Genomic DNA, 23458 nt, shown 5'->3' with positions numbered 1-23458 from the left:
TTTCAAAATAGCTTGTTGCAGTAAGTGTGCCATATGTGAGAAGTCTGGTTTCCTTCAGCGCTATTGCCTTTCAGAAACATTCACTTTTACAAAAACAGTGCAATGCAGTTAGTCCAGAAAAGGTCTTTGCAGAAGCCATTAAACTATGGACACAAAACTAAAGCATACCAACTATTTTATGATTGCCACTCCTAGATTGCTGTTACATTGCGGCCCAAGGCAGCTCACTGCATTTTCAGTGAAGGAAAAACTAACTCACACTTACCTGGCACTAAAAGCACACATAGCTACTGCAAAGAAGCATAAGTAGGTGTGAACATGCTGCTCCCATCAAAAGCAGTAACTGATCCTGCATGCAGAATCTAGTCTGTGTAAAGCAATAGCCACCACAAAATTGCCTCAGCATCAGCATGGTCGCATGTCCCCTGATGAACACACAGCATCTGTAGGTTAACTTGCCTTGCAACTACTCGAGTGTGTGCTCAGAAACCAAGCACCTAAGCACCATACTTAATTGGGGGCATATCTGAGTCCACACACTGGGACAGAGAGTTTCCTTTTTCAGAAGAAACACAAGTAGCATAATTTGAAAAATAAGGACACAGAAGTGCTGGTAATAGGGCCGAAATATTCCCAAACTGCCTTTGACCAACAGATTTGGCTTCCTCTCACCTGTCTTTGCAGAACAACCTTCTGAAAAGGTTGACAATTGTTTTAATCCATGTAAAAGGAGGTAGAAGAAGATCCTAGAAAGTAGGTTTGAGGTTGATTCAATTCATAACATTGACCACAGCTTTTCTGTGTCAGTATAGTTTATTTGGCTTTTGTGTTCTTATTGTGTGGTTTGGTTTTGTATTTTTTTTTCCTTCCAAAGAATTTTAAATTTTAAAATTTAACTCCTTCTACACTCGGTGATCAGGACAATTTTTTAAAAATAGTCTCCTCCTTTTATTAATAGGTATGACATAATCAATACTCTTTATTTTCACAGCATAAACAAATATGTATGCTATTGTAAAAAAATACTCACGGTACCCAAGCTGAGAAATAACAAAGCTGTACTCTTCAACATTATGGATGCTTGCCAAATCCCCATCTTCTTTCCTGCAGGATGTTAAGGCATCTTTCCATATTTTGGGGTCTCTGTGAATTATGTAACAGTGACCAGCATATGACATCCATTGATCAGGACATCTAATAGGCACATTAGTCTCTGAAAAGAAAAATGACCATGAAGTGTTTCAGAATTATGTTCTTAGCTAAAGACTGAAAATCACATAAGGGAAGACCTAACAAACAAATTAATGATAGATTTTCCTCATGAAGAACAGCAGAGCTGAAAAATATGTACAGGGATAATGATCTGCATGCATGATTCAAACCTGAAATTTCCAGATCTTTTTGGAAGAATACTACAGTTGCAAAAAAAGTGCTTGCATCTTGTGAAAAGACACACTTAAAAATTACCGTAAAACAAAGTTTTGACTTTTAAATGCATATATACATACTAAAAGGTAAGGCCTGCAGAGCTGTGCTTTATCATTTTTCTACACTTGTGTCAGCGTATCTCTTCTTCCTCCATGCTGTATAGCTGTATGTTAAGAACCTGGGCTTACAAAACATTTATGAAGGTAATTTCTTTCCCCAAACCTTAGGCATTTTACAGATTAGTCCCATTTGTTAGACTAGCAAAGCAAAGACTAGCTGGTTCTAGAGGGTCACGACAGAACCCAAATAAGAATACTGCTTTTAAGAATAGTTTTTTAAAGCTTCATTGAGAAAACTGTGCTGTCAGAGTAAATGATTTATGCTTAAAACTTGCTTGTGAAAGTTCAACAGAACAGTACCAGAGTACTGCCAACAACCACATCACCAGTCAGGCCCAGTTTGCAAGCACGTATCCTATTTCAACTGGAATATGCTGATGATTAGTAGATACTTATTGTCACAACATGGATTTCTAGCACAGCAACAAATACATTCTGCTGTTCGCAGACCTGCCTCAAAAAGTGCTAGCATGTTCCCACGAAGTTTAAGTAAAACTGAACTTTTTCACCCAAGGAGAAGGGTCTTGGTGCTTGGTCAGAGCCCTGTCAGCCCTGCCACGGCAGGGGAAGAACTGGAATAGAATCAACTGAATAGAACGAACAATGTATGTGGTCATGTTGGAAGAAAAAAAGAGAGGACAAAAGTGGCAAATGCTGTTGTAGAGGTTAGTTTGATGTTTCAGACAACTGCCTGATTTGTCCTATGTCTGGTCTCAGCTCTGAGCGTATGCATTTTGCTGTAAGAGGCAGCCAATTGCTTTGAAAAAAAAAAACTAGGCTTATATGCACCTTCAACACACTTAGTGCACCTTTCTGCAAATTGTGAACACAGAACAGAACAGGCAGCAGTAGTTCAGACATGGCTATAGACACAGTCACAAAGGTATTTATTCCCCAGGGAGTCTGTGAGTCTTTCTCAGACTGAAAGAGACTATGAGACTATTACTGTAAACACTAAAGCAGCTATGGCAAGGTGGGCAGCTCTTTTGCTTGTAAATCCAGTAACACCAGGGAATTTATTTCAGGCCACAAAACAAGAAAAGCAGTTGACAGTCTAGTTTCCTCAGTGCAGGTCTTACTGAGTGACGTAAGTGGGGATTTCTCAGTAAGAGAAAGTCTTCAGTTCTTCATTTCCAATACTCAGCAAAAATTAATTCTGTGCTTCCCTATTCTCCTTTTTAAGAAAATACATGACAACACAAAGCCATACCATCTATTTTTCATCCTAATGCAAACAAATACTACTCCCTGAACTTCATTTGACTTAAGCAAAAGAAACAATGCAAATTCAAACAAATAAGATGTAATAAAGGAAAACACATTAATGTCTAAAAAATGTTATTCCACATATCAAGCTGATTAATTTACTGTGCAATAGATCAAGATACAGAAATTAACTTTGTAAGCATAGAATGGTTATTCCTCAAGCAGAGAGCAAATATTTTCTAAACAATAAGCTTGACTTCCCAAAGTCTGAAGACATCATCATGTTTGACTTGGGCATCTAAAATGATGAAAGCACGAATTGAAGATTGTCTCATGTTTCCAGCATTCACATTACTCTCTCTCACACCCATCCTCTGTGGTCTGATAAGAGAGAGCTCACACAACAGTGACTCTAAGAGCACTTATTTCCTTTAATCAAACTTTTTATGAAACATTAGAAACTTAAAACTTTAAGATCACTACACCTTGTTAGAATGGGATGAAATCTATTTTGGCAGTCACTTGGTAGAGGTAGACAGACAGCCTTCCCTTAGAAAAAATATGTTAAAAAGTAAGCAAATTTTGCAGGTGAAATTAACAGGTTCCTATTAATCCACCTTGCTGTGTTACAAGGCAAATGCTGTGAAGCCCTAAGATTCTATATCACTTTGACATACACGATGATGTGGCCCCCTGCTGGAAAAAACACTTCTGATACAAAAAGCCCTGTATAGTTGACATAACGAAAATCTTCATCTGCAACAAAAATGATTATGCTGTACAGATTTTTCTATACTTTGTTTTGGCTATAAGTATAATTATATTCTGTTGTAAAGTGTTCTTCTGTCCCACAGTCCTCACATACTGCTTTGGTTACACTCATTTGTAACTTCCAGAGTTAAAACTTCAAAGAATTGCCCCTATGTTTAATGTTAAGTGGACAACTAAATGAATTTATGATTAATTTATTTCTTGGCTCAGGACCCCTAGTTAGGAAAACATCATCCACCATGAGTTTTCCTTTACATCATTAAAAGTTGAGGGCACTTAACACCTTGCATGATGGCATGCTTATTTCTTTTATGACTTCCCCCCACGGGACAGTTTGAACAATATTTTATGAACTGAATAACTGGCAATCTCTGGTCAATCTGTCAACATGTTTACTCAGCCATTTCAGCACATGTGAAAACTTTTGTCTCACTTCTGTTCTTTCTCCAAGTTACTGGTAAAATAGAGGCAGGGTGGAGAATCAAAAGCCTAATGCATAAAAAAGAAATGGCCATTAGACCCCCCAAAAAACTGAAAGTAAGTATAAATAAGATAACAGTCAGTGTTTAATAGATCATGTATTTATAGGCATCAGTGTTTAGGAATTCACATATGAAACCTGAAAAGTTGAACAGTAGCCAATGGAACATTCTGAGACAACTTAATATGAACTATTTGCTTATCAACTGTATACAAATACTAATAACACTTTACAACTTAATTTAGGAAAGAATTGAAATATGCGCTAAAGTCCTTCTCAGCTAAGGCAAAAATATGCTTATTTCAAGACTGAAGTATTAATTTAATTAATTAAAGTATTAAATTTCTAACTCAATATTTAATTAATGAGCTCATTCTTTTGGGGTTTGTTTGGCTTTGTTTTTTTCTCTTAGCAATAAAGCAAAACAAATTAGACAGAAGTCTCTCTCTTAAGTGTTTTTGACAGGGCTGGTTATATATTGGCAAAAGCAAGGAAAACAATAAAAAACATGGTTTTGAAGCCAAATGTCAAACACTTAGTTTCCAAAACATCTGGTTTGCCAACAATGCATATTAATAAACGGACTGGAAATCCAGTAAAGGTTTAGCTTTCTGCTTCTAAAACCTATAGAAAATAATGTCAGTGGATTTAGGAGATGATACCTGTATGTCCTGGAAAGAAAAAGAAACTTGGAAAGAACAGAACAAAGGAGTGATGAAACAAATGAATAAGGTACAAGGTTTTAATAGTACACAGAGAGGTAATAAGGAAACAGGTCTAAATAAAACTATGAAAACTTATGACTGTTTTGTCTTTCCTGTGTACATTAGGCAAGTGCCAGAACTACATTTCTTCTGCAAAAGTGCCTGTATACATATAATTTAAATAATTTCATAAATAACTTGAATAGTTTTTACATATGTACAAATCAGTAATTGTATATATCTATATATAAATATATCGAGTTAAAAAATGAATAGATATAGAAACTATACATCATTTTTTTAAACATTAAATTATTCTCTTTTTGTTTTACGAAAAAAATCTGACAGTTCTGCTTGTTTTTGGAAAAGAGAACTTCACCATTTCTCCAATTTCGAACACAAAGCTTCTGAAGAAAGATGACTATACAAGAAGTAGAGAAGCCAGCACAAAAAGGAAGTTCACACTGGTCACTTTTACAGGGAATCTTGTTCAAGCCGCAGTTTGCTTTTACCATGTGCAATAACAAATAACCTATTAGAATGACAGATAAAAACCACTGGTCACTCATAATTTGTTGAAGGTTTATTACCAAACCTACCTGTAGGAATAATGAAAGATTCTAAGGTAGCATTTCCTCGTTTACAAATATAGCCAAGTTTCTGATCACATTCCCGATTCTCCCACTTAGCACCTTTGCCAGGATTTAATGCTGCACAGATTTTTCCAGGTTCTGGAGAAGGATGTCCTTTAAAAATGAAAAAGTATAAGCACATTATGGTTACCCTCCTATCACTCTCACATTCTAATCTTTTCCATGCTTTAATTATAAGATACATTAATATAGACAATTGTGATTCTCAACAGTCCTTTAGAAGGAATGGGGCAGCAGCCACAAGTTGAGATATTTATCCAGTTCACAATTTAACAGTCTCTTCACAGGTTCAATGTCCTGATGGAAGGAATTACAGTGCACCTATTTATTTTGTTTGGGTTTTTTTTCCCTTTCTAAATGAACAATGTCTAAACTCCAGAGGACAATCTTTAGGTGAAAATACTCCTCAATAAGCTAGTCAAACTTTGTACTTAGGATAACAGAAAAGACAGAAAAGTAATAAGTAATTATTTTGCTAATATGAACTTCTTGTCTACTTGTCTAGACAATACAACAATAGCAAGATATATGGATATTTTTAGTTGAAGATTAGAATTAGCACTAACAGAAAAATCTAGAAGAAATTAGAAAGTACAGAATGGAACAAATTTCTGCAATAAACAGAATGAACTTTTCAAGATCTAGTCAAATGTGATTAAAACTAGCATGGATTTTCTTTCATTTCTGAACACATACCACCGTATTACATAACAAGCAAGTGTCAGTACTACTCAGCAATAAACACAGCCAAACAATATTTTTTAGTGTGCACGATTGTTCACTGAAAATTTTCTTATATCATTATGATTTCATTACCTCTAGATTACAGTTAGTCTTATATTTGCATGTATCTTCTTTCCATGGGAGAAAAGGATACGCTTAATTCAAAAATACAAATTTAAATTGTTTTAGTTCTCCCAAATGCCTAAACAGCATAATTTTATTTTATATGTTGACAACTTAGTTGTCATGTTTTCTGTTATTTATTCAGACCTAGTGAAACGGAAGAATATGAAGCTTCCATGTATTTTTTTAGAACATACTAGAGGAAGAAGAGCCAGCTCTTGAACCAGCAAGGTAATGGGGATGAGGTAGAAGTAGGTTGACCAAAGGAAAGTCATGAAACATATAGCACAAATATAAAAGAGGTCTATGGACTTAAGAGTATTATTGTTGAATGCAATTAAGGAACATAAGGAGTTAAAGACAAATGGAGCCCATTTTGGTTACATCAAAACCTGTCTAACTCTTTAGAGGATAACTGAGAGTTCTCCGAGGTTTTAACTGCCATAAACCGCTCCCCTTGATGCTTTAGCTCCACCTCACAACCAGTTTTCTCCCCCTCTTCATGACATGCAGATCTTCATCAGTGCACTTGGATGCCAGACCTATAAAAATCTTTGCAGAAACTTGCAGTTCTGCCCACCTGTTTATCTTGTGTCCTCACTCCATTGGAGAGCAATTTATAAAGTAATTCAATTCATTCTTCAATGCTTACCTACTCAAGATGTTTGTCCACCTAAAATGTGCTTTTGGTCTTATCTACACAAGGAAAATACTGGGTGGTATGATGGAGCATGCATTTATAGTTACTGCAGATTAAATACATGTGACATGCTCAATGAAGACAGAGTATTTACAAGGCGTAACTTCAGACACCTAATTTAAATTAGTCTCCAAAAGCTTCCTGAGTAGCAGGTGCAAGGAAACTAAGAGTCCTGCAAAAAGACACATCAACATAGGCACTCCGAAGAGTAAACTGGAAAAGCACCCCTTTTTCACCATGTATACAGATGGCAAAGGAGACCAGCTTTTTGATAATGGTACCAGAGTTCAACATTGCAACTACAGGTGTGAACTAGCTGGGTCTGCTTAAAAGTAGACTAGCCTAAAGTGTTCAGTTTGCTTACATGTTACCGCCAAGGGTACGTTAATCTCAAATGAAAATGAAAATCCAATTTTTAAGCAAATAACCAAAACAAAGGAAAGGAATTGGGGAGAAAAAAAAAAAGGCACACCACACATACACTGACCAGACTAATCTCAAATTAATAGACATGTAGCATCAGATTTATTATGTATTCACGTAGAAATAAAGTAAATTCAGAAGATATATAAATGAAGTGTAAATAGATGACTTTTAAAACTTTCCTCTGGGTTTTGAGGCTACCATTAGCATGAGCTGTTTCTCAAAGTGTTTATGGCCACAGCAGAATCTATCTACACCAAAACAAGCTCAGTAATTGCAGGAGAAGAGAGTACTAGAAAAGAAATTTGGTACACGATGACCAATCTTTTTCCTTTTAAACTGAGTAGCAACATATTTAACCTTACCTGGAACCCAATTTAAGTATCGAAAAGGAGCACCACCAACCCACTGCCATCCGCTGTTGAAATTCAAACTGTTAAGACCAAACCAGAGAGCAGAACTCAGTCTGCCAGTCAAACCTGGGCAACAGAGACAAAGAAAGACACTGGAAGTGCATGGCAAGAGCAAACACTTTCTCAAAACTTGAGAGGTGAATTCAAGCTAAACTGTCTGTTTCTTCTTTTTCTCCAATACCAGCTTTAACAACTTTTAACCTTTTAGTTAAGGTGGCTGTTCTAAACCTGCACAACATGTCATCTCACTTGGGTCACTTTAGAGTTTTCACAATATTAGGTGTGGAAAATTGTATTAGAAGAGAAAACAAAATGACATTTCTGCATGCTCTTTGTAAACCATTGATTATAAATATGAAAAAAAATATTAAATATTAAATCAATAAAATTGCACAAAAGGTGACAAAACCAAAAATCTGTTTTCTAAAATGAAATGCGAATAGTTCCCTATTGTGTATTTTCGCTTCCGACAAAATTAACAAATGTGAGTTTCAAATTTTCAAAATACTGTAGAGTAAAAAAATTGTTTGCATTTCACCAGTCTGTACTAAAATGTGATCATTCCAAATATCATATTTTTAACAGCACTTCTTATACACTTTTCAGACTCATCTGATTTCAGTTTTTTAGGCATGGATAAGTCAGGCTTCTAAAACAAGTTTCAAATTAATCCTCCAGCCTGCAAAGCATTGAGAAATATCATGCTTAATTATGGTACTGGTGAATTCTCTAGCACTGTTTATAGTCATTATTAATCAACTGTCTATCGCTGCTTTTCGTATTAATATAAGACTTAGAAGCCCAGTTGGATGACCATTGATTTGCTTGAATTAGATGTATTTCTGCATAGCTCACAGAAAATCATTGCTCAATATATAATATTTATTTCTGCTTCTACCAATGGCATCATGCCACTATGTAATTTTGCTCTATATATTTTAGTTTTCTTTGACACCATGATTATGAGTAGCACTTGAAGCATTGCAAGGCTGAAAGGAGGGGTAGTTAAGCACTGGAAGGACTGGAATGTCATACCAAAGCCTGATTTGGCACCAACACATTAATACATTCCAGTATTCCTTCTATACAAACAAGTTGTGGTTACAATCAAGAACTGAGCATAACAGGAAATCTTCTTTCTGCCCACAGAGCTGTAGAATGAAAAACTGATTTTCACACACATTTGGCAGCAATATCTATTAGCTTGCAATGAAAACACACCTACTAATAACTCATTCATATATGTCAGTGCCAGATTGCTCCCTTGAGCACTAATTTCAACAATAATTTCATCACACTCACTAAAAAAAAAGACCCATGTTTTGACCAAATCCTTAAATTGAAAGTAAAAGTTTAGGTAGAACAGACTGTTCATAGCATTAAAAATACATTTATCATTCCTCTAAATTGAAGAAATATGGATTTGATCGATGGACTATTAGATAGATTAGGAACTGGCTGGATGGCTGCATCCAAAGAGTTACAGTCAATGGCTCAATGCCCAAGCAGAATCCAGTAACAAGTGTTGGCCCTTTAGGGTCTGTATTGGAATGATACTATTAAACATCTTCATCAGTGACATGGACTGAACAAATACCCATTTTTGAGACTGAAAATGCTATATGAATATTGCTGTTACAATAATGCACTTAAAAACAAACAAACAAACAAACAAAAAAACCAACACCGATGGATAATATTGTCATACCTGTCAGGTATGTTTGTTCATGCAACTCTGTGATGCTTAATAATTCTGCCTTCTGTTGTTGACAGCTTTTCCTTGCCTGGTGCCATTTCAGAGCTGCCTCAGAGTTTATCTGGTACTGGACGTTTGTTAAAGGATCAGTATTCCACAACAAACCAATACTATTAACTGTAGGGAGAAAAAGAAATGCTGTAACTGATCATGAAGATGGAACCAGATGAAACACAGAATAAATCGCTGAGCAGAAATACACAAACCTAACCACTGCAATAAGGAACTCGTTTGAAAGGAGCGCTGAAGCTCTCTAATGTGTTGGTAAAACCAGGGTCAAGCTCAGCCATGACACCGTGTTGGACAGTACACAGATAATGAAATTATGCCACCATTGTCTCTCGTATAACAAAGCTGCTGTTTAAGATGGAACATGAGTAGCTAAAGTTAGGCTAAAAGAGTTGATTTCTCACTGTGGAGAAAAAGACTAAAAACTTCCAGACTCACGCTAGCTAAATTGTACATCAAGCTGATCACTTTTCTGAGATTTTTTTACAAATTCTGCGTACTGTGTAAAGTGCCTATGGAATTTCTTACTGTGACAGATATAATCAGACACAAGCACTGAACACAAAACTTACGTTATCATTATCCATCTCACTCTTTCCTGCAATTCCTGATTTGTCTCATGCATGTATCTGACACATCACCACGCCGCCTTCTCTGCCACATGGCCTGACTGTGATCTCCCTGAACACCTCAACTGGGCACTTTTAGGCAATGCCAAAGCACTGAAAATATCATCCAGCAGGGCCCAACATTAGACGTGGCCTCAAAAGGTACCATACTCCCTACACAGCTGAAGCCTCTCCTGGTTCATCTCAATCGAACACCCACAACAAGCTACAGACAACAGTGATCTTGCTCTCCCCAAAATGGAGGTCCCAACACCGAGTTAAATATCACTTCATAAAGAGATTAAGGTTGCATGACAAAAGTGGAATATAGCAGAGGTCACTGTATGTCTGCTGACAACGGGATAACAACTGAAATTCCTGCAGTCGGTATCAGTTTCTCAACTTGCAAGCTGTGAAAAAATTGAGAGAAAGAGGTCTTTTCCTGTTCTGAATTCAGAGAGCACAGAAAATCTAAGTGTACAAATAAGAGGAAAACAGTACAATAAACAAAACTCAAGACAAAAGATGATACATGTTAAATGTCACCAGGTCAGTAACCAGTTCCACTTTTTCCTGTATTAAATCTGATAGTCTACAGATAATACAAAGTGCTTCTTTTCAAATTAGCCTTAGAAAAGAAAAATCAAACAAAACCTACTATAATATTGACATATGACTATATATGGGAACTTTCATCCCACAAACCAAGTTCTGTCCAAAATATTTTATGACTATCAGAAGACAAAATTTCTGCACAACACTATGTTCTAGAAGACCATAAATTCCTGTGCACGAGTACAAGCTTAGAACAAAACAGATATTGCAAAAATACTGAAATCTGTAATTCAATAAAGAAAACTGTCTCTGACTTGATAGAAAGGATTTTATAAGTCTTGTACAATTATTGCAGAGGAAGAGGTAAACAAGTGTCAGGCATCAACCAGTCTTCTGCCTCACTCCTCCAGTCTCACAATTTATAGCTGACTTGCATATCGTGCTCTTCTCTAGAACTTTGGTCTTTCATAAACATAAAGTTCATTCTGAACACTGTGGAAACAAATGAGCAAACAGGTCCTGAGGTATTTTAGTTCAATGCAGTCAAATGTCTTCACAGAGCAGGATTTTGGAAAATCCATATGCTATTGTTTAAAGCTTAGTGTACCCAGAGAAACCAGAAGATGAATCACTTTTCTTGGAATGATACATTTTAGCATCTAAATTAAATTAATGTTAAACCACACCTGTCCTTAGTTTGTAACTGGAAAAAAAAAAAAAAAAAAAGAATTTTATGCCCACACAGATGAACTCACAATATGTTTTTGTGTGCACTGAAATTAGTGACATCCTGCTATTACGACTATGATTACTATCAAAGTCCCAAAAGTACAATATAGTAAGTCCAAAGATTTCATTTGTGTCTTTGAGCATTCTCAGTCCTTAAAGCAAAGCAGACCAAAAATGAACTGAATTTCAGGCATAGCCCTTGACAGACAAGATCAAATTTATAGGAAAGGCGTAAGTCCTGACCAATGCGAATATTATTACATTTATAATTTTTAAAATGCCAACTTGATTATCATATCAAACTACAGTATTTCTCCTGAATTATGAAATGGACAAATCAGGGGATTGGTAATGGTCTTGAGAGATTTTAAGTTAAAAATTGCAAGCTGAAATATGGCCTTTGACTAGTAGTAAAAATAAAAGTGTTCTTGCCTGTTTAGCTATGCACCTAAAACAAGTTGTAATCTTGGTCCAATATCCTTTGAAACTGCATGAACAGAATCATGGGAAACAAAAACTGAATATAAATCTTGTTAGACAGTCTATAATATAACTGTCATCGCTTCCTCTCTGAGCACACAATAGGGGAGAAATCTCATAATAAAGACATTACGGTTTATGTGATTTTATAATGTGGTATATAAAGATATGTTGCTGTCAACAGTAAAAATGTACACTAAACTTCCTTCATATACTTATCTTCATTTAGATATCTTTTCCTAAAATGCTGCTCTCATTTTTTTTCCTACATAAATTGATGAGGTCCAAAGTCAGGTTATGAGTTCCAGATAAATCGGAAGAAACAACACAAACCACCCCATACAACTTAATTGATCAGTTCACCAGGTATTTTGAACCAGACACAAAAACATAATGAAAAACCCTCCAAAAAATCCTGGAACACTAGCATAGGGCAAAAGCCTGTAAAGAAAAAAAAGAAAAAAAAAAAAAAGAAAAAAATAAGAAAAAAAAATCTGTGTTTGTAAATTAATAGAAGGATGTAGAGATATCTAATGATTAACATACAAGGCTATTTAAATATTTCCTCATTCTCTGCAGTATTTGTTTCCTTCCTAGTCAGCTGCAAGTTTTATGGACCACTTATAAGGCTTTCTAAATTCTTCACAGAAATTCTAGCTGTTTCATCTGTCAAGAAAGGGACCTCAATAAACTTTTGCCCACTTGAACAGAGCTATGAGCACACCTCATGACTTACTCTCCCAATGCTCTTACACTGTGCAACCTGTTTTCTTCCCCAACACCTACTTTTACATGGCAGTTCAACATACAGCTCAAAAAGACGCAGTGTCACCTGTAAAGAACCAGTATTTCTTAGGCTACTAAAAATTGTCTGATATAGCAACAATTCTCAGCTTCTTCTTGTGGAATTCGTTTCCACTGTCACTCACTATCAGAACCCATTTTTAAAGCACCAAGTTAGGAGCTCATACTCAACATTACATTACCTCCATTGGTCAAATTTCTAGGCTTCTATTGAGTAAAATAACTGTTACAACTATAGCATTATGTGCTCTTCATTTTGGAGAACATTTGAGCCAGTTTTGCTCACAGTGAAAAATCAATCATGGTAATTCCACTGCATGTCCAGGCCCCAGTACAGTTATAACAGTTTGCATCATGTATTTTCATATCGGCATCTTTGCTGCCCCAGACAGTTTAAGTAAAAACAAACACTTTAATCTTATTTAATAAACTCTAACAGACAAAGACTTAAACGTTCTATGTTTAAAGGTGCTGTTGAAGTTTACTAACTTATCACTTTCTTATGCAGTGCATTCCTCTTTCACAGGGCTGAAACTGCTGCTACCACAGCCCGTCTCTCATGAAAATATACAAGCCAAAGCTGAATATTTTATGGCTGAAGAATCAGGAAGGAAACATGCAGACAATCAGCATAAAGCAGCTTTTTCCAAAAACAATTACAACCATCTGAATGGATTTCCTTGAATTATGCCAAAGAACTAAACAAAATTTTAATGATGCCTCCTATTTGCTTTACTCAAAGAACGCTAGACAGGTAGCATTAAATTGATCTTGCATGTGCTGTATTAATGAGACTGATATTCCCAACACGTTTTTAATATCTTGAAAATAATACTGGCATAGAAAGAAAAAAAAAAAAGGCCATTTTTATTTGTCTGAAATAATAAATGTAACATTCATGGAAATCAGGCAAGGACACTGATATTTCTTCAAACCAGTTAAGATCAACCTACATTGTTCTCTTCACATCAAAGGAAAGACATATTTTTCTCCTTAGCTCTGTCTGTGATCAGCTGGAGCTTTACAGCAAAACACAATAATAAAGAAGGGAGAGAGAAGTGCTACCTCTCTCAGCACGACAGCAGAAGCAGCAGCTTGCAGGCAAAATGCTTAGTACGTATTTTATAGAAGTCCGGAGTAACTTTATCCAAATTTAAAAGAATTCAAATACATATGGGCATATTACTCCAATTTACTTACAGTAATACGAACATTTCTAAATGAAGTTCTGTATATTCATAGTACTACACTTGAAACTACTCAAATCATGGAATTTAGAATATAAATACTTCTCATTGATTTCAAATACAGAACTGCAACGCAGCACACAGATTGGGTAAATACTGGGATTTAGTAAAAGGTTCATGTAAGCCCCTTTGTGTTTAAAAGACAACTCATTACACAAAGTAGTCTTAATTTTCAGTTAAGCTATATCCTAGCTTCCAAGTCTGTTGAATAAACTTCTACTGCATGCCTTTCACCTGGAAGTAATTCGTTATTTTTTATGCTAACCCCTGTATTTGCATATTTGAGTAGTTCCTAAAAGGACAGCAGAGGTCATGGACACAGAAAGAAGCACGATTTCAAACTGTATTTTGTACAGGAAAGCACATGATAAAGATACCAATATTTCCAAGCAGCTGAATAACAGCACAGCAGAATCTTGAACATACAAAACTTACATTTCAATGGGCAAAATCCATATATCTTGTCAACATCAAAGTCTGAAGTGGTTCCACACCAGAACCAGCCATCTGATCTGCCTGCATCTGTGCAGTCGGCATACCATTTATCACCAAATTTAAAAGGGAATACGCAAGGTGCTCCATTGGCATTTCCTTTTACTGTGTAGGTATCTAAGGAGACACAATTTAAAAATGTATAAGCAGTAATAAACGTGCAACATATATCAGTTCAGCTTTGTGATCATATTATAGCATATCATAGCAAGCAGAGCTTGCTAGCTTAGTATACAAACTGTACCAGAAATGGGACATTGATAACTTTACTCTCTAAGCTGATACCCATGTAAATAACGAGACAAATTTTTATTGCTTAAGGAGAACACTGACCAGAACTGACAGAGCCAAGACAAGTACATTCCTATTTTACGTGCGTAACACTCAAAAGTATAAAATCCACACAGTTAAGCAATTTTCTTTCTAAGCACAAACAACTGCTGGTTCTTCTGTCAATAACCCACTCAATCACTAACCATTGTAGACAGGGAAGAGGACATATGTATGTACTTGGAAGATGTATACCACAGAGTGACTCCAACATACTATGCCCAAATAAAACTTCCATTGGTATCTAAAGGTACTTTTTGTTTCATTAGAAACCTGACTCGAAACTTAGCAAGGTAACTAAAGCAGCTTTCTGTGTGTGCACATATAATGCACGTGCATCAATGGGAGTACACAGAATGAAACATTACTTGAAAAGGACTGCAAGATCACTGTCTCACAGAGCTACTAGAAAACAAAGGAGGACAGGCTGGCAGGCCAGCACGCCATCTTCCCCCACCTACTTTCACATAATTTGCTCTGCTAGGGTTCTTTTATTCTGGCTCTAGACCAAGGACTAATACTGTAATTAGCCTTTGTGTAAACCCTACAAAATGCATCCTTAACCCACTCTGTGACCCTTTCTGTTTATCAAAGAATACTAAATTGTAAGCTAAACGTATTTCCGGATACTTATCATAAATATATGTATGTATGTATGTATGTATGTATCATACAGAATTTTTTCAAATTTAACTATTTATAATACTTCATTTCTTTGTCAAGCACTTCAGCATCAATTCTGAGACTCACTTCAAACACCTAGGAAGCATCTTCAATATAGTGGAGCTGAAGATATCCAGTACAAGCTATTATTAACTGTTGTGTAATAGTTATACGCATGTTCTGAATAACCATAGACTTTTTCTCCCCTCTCCAAATGAATCAGTACCATGCATGGTTAATTATCTATCAGAGCTTAGACAACTTTGACAAAAAAAGCAAAATGAACCCCTCAAAAAACATACAACACACACTCAAGTATTGCTGATTTCACCAGAAGTCACACTTCCAGATCATTAATGAAAACAACAATATTTGCCTACACTTCTAAATATTTTTATTAGATATACATAGAAATGAGTTTGAAATACAAATTTACAGAACTTTACCTTCATAGCCTCGAGAACACAGATCGTCTGTGGTTCCGTAGACTTTCCACCTACTCCATAAACCAGATCCCTTGTACAGCATAATATTCCTTTCCTGTCTGTTTCCATAGTTGAAAAACAAATCTTCCCCTTGGATTGCAAAGAGGGTCTCATTTCTGCATTCCCATCGCTGAAGTTCACTAGCCTTGTCACAAGGATACAGAGTGATCGGAACCCAGTCTTTCTTCGAAGGCACTCCCAAGCACAATTTGAATGCTATGCTCATAAGCTGGTGATCTGAGACCCACCTGAATTTTTGTGACTCATTTTCTTGAACACAAGGAGCAGTAGTCACTGAATTAGAACTTTGAGCCAATACACAGAGCTTGTGATCTTCATTATATATTAAGAAGATGCTAGTATCTGTAACACACACACACACACAAAAAAAACAACACTGGAATCATTTGGTTTGACGTAATCTTACCAACTATATAAATGAAATATGAATCTGGCCAGTACTCTTGGGGTTAAAACCTTATCTATTCAGCAGAAGAAAGTGCAGTACTCCAGCAGCCTACAACTGTTAAAGTGACTATAAAAAGAAACTAGTTCAGATTTCAGGACATTTTAACAATTTTGCATTAGTGAAAGCATCTACATTCAAAAGTGCAAGGCAACCAAGGTGCAGATCCAGCGTTTCCTGTAGCTTTAAAGCATGGGTTAAATTGGAGATAAAAACCACACTCATTATATTATTCCAAGCTGTACCTGTGGGAGCTCCTGAAACAAGGGAGCTCGCACAGCACACACTACAGATCCCCACACTGAGCATTCATTCCAGCAGCACCGGCTCCTCCATCCTGACAAGAGCCACTAAGTTCTTCTGGCTCCAATTCCCCACAGTGAGGAGCTCTCTTCCCATAAACTGTGCTAAAATCCTCCAAGTCTTAACTGAGAGGAAAGATCTATTTGTAAGCTTTCTATACATACTGCTTGTAGGGCTAGAACAACATACTCATTTTTCACTCAAGTGCAGTAATCAGTGATTTCTTTCTCTGTTCTTACATTTTGCCATTATGGCTGAAATACTGACAACAGTGGGATTCGCCATCATCAGGTATGACTCTTAGTGACCTAGGAAAATCTACTAGGCTCTTCAGAGCTCCCAAAGTTATTTCTCCCTCTTAGTAAATTGTGCTTCACAGCATGCTTTTTCATCTATTCAAGGTTTATTTCAAGATTGTAACCACTAGAAATGTTTTTGGCATCTTTTATGCTTTTTGGAGTACATTTTGGAGCGTATTTTGGAGTGCAACATTTCTGAGCTGCTCTTGCCCAAAGACTGAGAATTTCTCTTTTCTGATCAACTTGAGATACATTTTAGCACAGTAACTTAGTAGTTATCTCTGCTATTGAATCAGGATGTAATGTAATAGGATGAACAAGGTCTTAAAACTGTATTTTAACAGGACTACAAGGTAGGAAAGAGAATTACTAATTTATTTGACTCTGGGGACTGAAGTTAATTAAAATATTATTATTTTAGTGTATGACTACCAAGTTAAACCAATTCTATAATGGAGAAATATTTAAGGGAAGACAGGTTAACCACAGAAAAATTTCCCTTCTCTGCTGAGGCTCCACTGTGGCAATGAACATACTTTTTTGCAGAAGAACAACCTGGGAACAGACAACCTCTCTCTCAGAGAAAGAGCTGACCTAGGCTTATCCCATTGATGTTTCAGTTTCCTTCTCCTGTCCTTTGGCTTCCAGCTTACTGGGAAGTAGTGTAAAACTGATGAGCACTGGAGACAGAAATTGTTGCCTTTTGCCAATCTGTTTCACTCACAGACAATACAAGGAAATGTATAATTATCACTGCTGGTGATAGCTTTTCTATTCTGCTTTGCTGCTAGCATTTAGCACAATGTTATTGCAAACTGATATATGCAAGGCTTGCAACTATCCTTTTCCTGAAATCTTATTTAAAATTTCTGGATAAAAGAGACATCAGACATTCACATGTATGGAAAACACTGCCTGATCTTTCAAACTGTTAAAATTGTATTTGTGGTCCAAAATAACATTCCTTATTTTATACAGCTTATGGTGTTAAAGAGAGGATGCTATGCACATGAAGAAGGTACTCCAAAGCCAAAAGCCCAGGCTGCTGCAACCAAGCCTGAAAGGGTGCAGTTTTGGCTTCAGAAACAAGGTTAGAAAGCTGAATAAAGAAGTCTGGCCAGTGGGGGGAAAAAAAAAAAAAAACAAAAAAAAGAAAAAAAGAAGACATATCTTTTACCCTTTTCTGCTAGTAGCAGCATGTAAACACAACACAGCTGTTTATAAAACAGACCCAGGGTACACAGGGCTCTGACAGGGAATAACACATAGGTAAGCAGTTAAAGGGCCAACACAGATAACCAGGCATTGAAAATAAGTTGGCACCAAAATGGGAGGACACAACAGGAGGTAGCAGGATGCAGGACCAACTGTGGCTGAAACTACAGCTGCAGGATTTCCTTCCCCTCAGAGCTGCTGCTGTCTCATCCATGACCATACAGCAGACTTGTAGCATGGTCCTGTATTGCTCTAGTTTACAGTTCTATTTCTGTGTTTTTTCTGCCTGCTTGGACACCAAAGGGAATTCCCTTACCACACTTTCCTTGTGAGTTATTGGATAGTCTAGAAGAATATGAAATAAGCCAGGCATTTGTGCAACACTTTCTATGCCCTGCCAGCTCTTCCCTGTAAACACTTGATATCACTCCTGTCAACATGATTAATTGTGTCTGTAAAATGGGATGAGCAGAATTACTGACAATAGTTGTTATAGGTCCCATAACAGGTTGCCATTCTTCATAGTAGATGAGCTGCAGGTGGTACACTTAAAGGTCCACCACAGCCTGATCATGAGTACTACAGTCTTGGTACTTTGAATTACACTAATTTCTGGCAGATTAATCCCTATTTTGAACCTCACTCCTGGAAGCAGGTTCTTTAAAATGCCTCAGAACATGCCAGGCAGAGGAACTAACCTCACCATTATAAACCATCCAGGGAGATATGGCATCTTGCCCTTTAAATGTCCAAAGCAGATCCTGATAGAATTTTTCTCACAGGCTTTCATTTTTCTTCACCCACCACACGTTGACTATTTGGATATATCTGACCTAGCTTATATCCAAAGAATTGTGCCAAGTACTGTGAAATCTCACTGACCAATTATCTTTTCCACAGCAGAGATTTTCAGTATGTCAAGGTGCCTTCACACTCCACTGCATTTGCAAACTATCACAGATTATGCAAGTGTAAATCACGAAATAACTTGTGAAGCCAGTGAAGTGCTACCAGTGTTAAACACTAATGGAGAGCACCAGAAGAGCACCCAAACCCATAAGCAAGAGACTGGGGGCAATGAGGCAGCAAGCAGGTAGAATGACTGTCTTGTCCACGCAGACTTTCACTCACCAGATGGGCTATGATGATCGCTGCTAACTACACAAAGCAAGAAAGGTTACAAGGCAGTCTTATGAAGTTTTGCTTCAGTATACCTGCAACTGAGGAGCAAAGGATGCTGAGAGGCTTTGAGGAACGGCAGATGCAAAACTTTCACTGAAAAATAGCTGCACACTGGAAATCATGGAAATTCTCAGAGTGAGGGGGTTCAAGTTCTAGGTTCTACCAAGAACCACGGCTTTAACCTGGTTTCACAACTCTAATCTGTGCCAATGCCTCAGTCACCTTAACATCGCCCTACAAAAGCCATCTGCCAACAGCAGATCCCCACACGCATCAAAGACCGGAGGGCAGAGTCCCAACACCAGGTCCTTCTACAGACCTCAGCAGTGAGCAGGTATCTCAGGGGAAGCTGGATAATGGCGTTTAATCAATCAGAGACTGAGTCCCCAGAGCAGTGGGGGAAACTGAGGCACCACCAGTGACACGACACCGTGGGTACCCAAAAGGCCACCATGTCGGGCAGCTTTGCCCCGTGGGCACCTCAGGGTGCGGGCAAGGAGGGGGACACAGGTGGCTCTCTCAGCCGGCCGTCCTGCAGCATCGAGGCGCCCCTCAGCAGCACCGAGGGGGTTAAAATGTGGATGCTCTCCCCCGTTTCCCCCCACTCAAGCTCCAGGTCACATCGGGTTCGGTCCCGCCGCGACCCCGTTCTTTTCTCGGCACGTCTCATCCCGCACAGCCCCTGCGGGCACTTACCCAGCAGCGGAAACCCCTGGGGGAGCAGTGCGAGCAGCAGCAGGAGTAGGGCGGGAGCCATCGCCGCCCTTAGGAGAGGACTTCCCGCGGGGCAGGTCCTCCGCACTTGTGAAGGGCTGGTGGATCAGGGGAAAGCTCTGCGCTCGAAATGATAAGGAAATATCCTGTCACATGGGGCGTTTTGAAATAACAGGAATTCGCTGTTCAAACTTTGCTTTCCTAAGCTGATTTTTTTTCCTCAGGGGAGGGAAGAGCCTCCTTCCAGGCACACGCAGGTGATAAAGTGGTGATAGCTGAGAGGAGGGCTGGGGGTTTGTTTGTTTTGTTGTCATTGTGGTGGTTATTTTTATTTATCCCCTTTGCCACCCTGTCAGCGCTGCATGTGGGTCAGTGGTTTGTTTTCCAAGAAAATTAACCAAACGCGCGCCGGGGGAGCAGGACACCCCCCTCCCTGCTTCCTCCCAGAGGGGAACCTCAAAACCCTCGCTCGCAGGGCCGGGTGTATCCCGAGAGCGAGGGCTGCAGAAGCAGCAGAGACCTACTTTTGGGGAACCGGGATTTGGGCTGCCGCCCCCGTCCCCCATCACTCCTCCCCCATGTGCGAGCAGGTCGCTCCGGCGGCCGCCGGGGAGCGGGACTGGGAAGGCGGCCGGGCCGTGCCGTGCCGTGCCGTGCCGCAGGGTGGACGGGAGAGCCGGGGGGGACAAAATGGCTTAGAAACGCTTAACGAGGCACTTTCTGAGCTCCAATAAATGAAATCCAACCTTTTCGTTTATTTAGTCATCTGACTGTGGTGGCTGTATGTGCTGTTGACAGGATTCAAATCTTGTTCATGAATCAGAGTGTGAGAAAAACAGAAGCTTGCTTGCTAGCTGGGTTTTCACAAGCTGAAGCACCTAGGTGGAATTAAATGATCTTTCTGAAAAGGTGATTTTAGAGCACAATCTGCCTTGAGGTTTTTATGGCTTCTTGCTGTGCTGGGTAGATGTCCCATGTGCTTTTTTGTGGGAAGCACTTTTGCTGCTGATTTAAATATAGAGGCTTTTGTAACATATGGGACTCAGTGAGCATTGTGATACAGTTTACACGAATTTGCGAAGCATCAAACCTACCATGTGTATGAAGCATATTATACAGCAGGTCTCCCTATCCTGGCATGCACTCAGAAATCTCTGGTAAATACTGAAAATCTTTGAGAGCATCCTTGCTAGATATTCTGGGTGCAAAAGTAGAGCAAGTCCAGGGAAACACCAATGTGAGATTAGTATAGAAGGAGACAAGGCAGTGTGAAGAAGTACTTTGACAATATTAGAGGAGAAGAGACAATGGAAATGAAGTCCAAGCTCATTTGAAGTCAACGATGAAACTCCCATTAACATCGGAAGGGTTTCCAGCCAGGCAGACCAGCTGTGCTGTGCCCTATGTGGAACACGTGCAGGAGGGAAAAGGAAGGGCTTCATAATTTCACTTGATGTATGTACCCATGTAAAGGTCAGAAACAGCCTGGCCCAGGGACAGGAGGTAGGAAGAATTTCAGCCGTAATTGGCAATGTTCTATATTGTTATGTTGATGAATTCTCACCTGGGAAACTTCATCACTTGCTGCAGTATATGGCAGATATATATTAGTCACTAGCTATTTGCAATGACCTTTATGATGAACAAAAAAAAAAAAATTCAAGCTCTTGCACTGAGGAGATTACAGCTTACTTAAGTAATCATAATACAATTCAGAAATTAATAATCCCTCCATATTCTGGCACTACAATCTTCAAAATATTCAGGCATTCAAAGCATGTATGAAAAATATTTTTAGAGGTGGAAAAAAATTTTTTCTCAAGTCACTTTAATATTTCTTTACAGATTTACTTTATTAGCAGTTAGCAACACCTGGAAGCCCAGGAAGGCACCTAGGGCTGGAAGAAACAAGTCAGAAGATGAAGAATAATGCTGCTGCCCAATACAATACTGTTTTTTGCAAGACAGTCACTGACAGTTTCAAAATTTGTGGTATTATTTTGGATCAAACACAGATGATTCAAATAGCAGAGGAGGCTGCACATAACTGAAGTGATATGTGTCACACGAATAGGCAGAAAAATGACAGTAAGTAGTTGAGTAGTTACACCTATTTGCCAGTCAGTGGCTGTACCAGGAATGAACTATACTCTGAAGTGACAGAAGGAACTGTATTAGGCCATTCTTAGAGATTCTGAAAACTGAACTTGACAGGGAGCTGGGCAAGCTGATAGAAATGTCAAGGTAGCTGAGCTCTGGGGAGGGGGTCATACAAGATGACCTCCAGAAGTCTCTTTCCAGTCAAAATGAGACATCAGAAGACCTGCTTACAAGATAAGAATTCCAATCTTTCTTGGGATCTGTTCCTTAACAAATTAGCTCCCTTCCTGATCTGAAAACTGCCTTTTTCTCATTGTCCTTGCACACGCTGGAGATACTGCCACTTCAAAGCTATTTTGAGTGTCATGTGTGTGTATATAGAGAGAGAGAGAGAAAAAAAGAGAGAGATACCCTGCCTAGTGCAGCACTGGTCTGGATGAGCTTATTCATGTAGTCTCCATGTTTGATCTGCAGCATAGTCCTCAACAATCGTGTGGATCTGACTTGCTCTTTGGGAAACGTCATGCAAAACATGAACCATATTCTGATCTGACATAGTCCAAGGGAGAGATTTTTCTCTCTTTTGAGACAAAAGGATTCATCAGAGTCTCAGGCTACAGTGATTTGTAGGCAAATAGTTACCAGAAGTCCAATCTGCTAAATAACTAATGACAGGATACGTGCCCCAGATAGACATATGTTTTCATCTCTCTACATGGGTAGTGAGCCAGCTGTCATTTACATTTGGAACAAAAAGGCCTAAATTCCTCTGAAACAGGTCGCATGCTCTCTGCTTCTGGCATATCCAGTACTTGCAACTGGTGACTGTTCCTGGCAAAATACCCTGAAATCCTGAAGTCACAGTGGCCCTTGACTTTGATAGTCAACAGGAAGATGGAAAGTTCAGTTTAAATTAAATCATATCCAGACCTGAAACATATTATGACTATTCTGTTTGTGTTGAAGCAAAACAACTAGTCCTGCTACATTTGCATCCAAGGTGTTTTTTGATGTCTCATGTGTGAACTTGTATCTCTCAGATGGCATTCAGTAGTTTTCTATACATTCCTGATGTTTGCATGGTCATATATAATAAACATATACTTCAGAACAACATGTGCATCATTTGTAATACCTATGCTATATTAAGAAGCTATTGAAACAAGAGGTTGAGCAGGGAAAAAAGTAGGAATTGGCAAAGTTAATATTTCTTTTTTTATGCAAATCAGACTCCTCTGAAATGTTATCAAAAAAATAATTTTGAGGTTTCTGATTTC

The 23458-nt window shown here is 38.2% G+C and overlaps 1 protein-coding gene across 1 annotated transcript in view; it reads right to left on the bottom strand.

Annotated features, from left to right (window-relative positions):
- MRC1 (mannose receptor C-type 1) overlaps nucleotides 1-20124 on the bottom strand; it is a gene marked incomplete at both ends in the record, with an annotated part of 51111 nt that extends 30987 nt beyond the window's left edge. The window contains 7 exons of the mRNA XM_080340638.1: nucleotides 1031-1213; nucleotides 5309-5455; nucleotides 7697-7810; nucleotides 9453-9617; nucleotides 14368-14541; nucleotides 15864-16265; nucleotides 20064-20124. Of these exons, the coding sequence (XP_080196764.1) occupies nucleotides 1031-1213; nucleotides 5309-5455; nucleotides 7697-7810; nucleotides 9453-9617; nucleotides 14368-14541; nucleotides 15864-16265; nucleotides 20064-20124 (1246 nt within the window). The remainder of the gene's footprint in view (nucleotides 1-1030; nucleotides 1214-5308; nucleotides 5456-7696; nucleotides 7811-9452; nucleotides 9618-14367; nucleotides 14542-15863; nucleotides 16266-20063) is intronic.
- Nucleotides 20125-23458: the final 3334 nt, after the last annotated feature.

The sequence above is a fragment of the Nesoenas mayeri genome (genome assembly GCF_963082525.1).
Source record: "Nesoenas mayeri genome assembly, chromosome: 2".
In the NCBI taxonomy this organism is placed as follows: domain Eukaryota; kingdom Metazoa; phylum Chordata; class Aves; order Columbiformes; family Columbidae; genus Nesoenas; species Nesoenas mayeri.
Note: the sequence above shows the minus strand (reverse complement) of the source record. Positions and strands in the feature narration are given on the sequence as shown.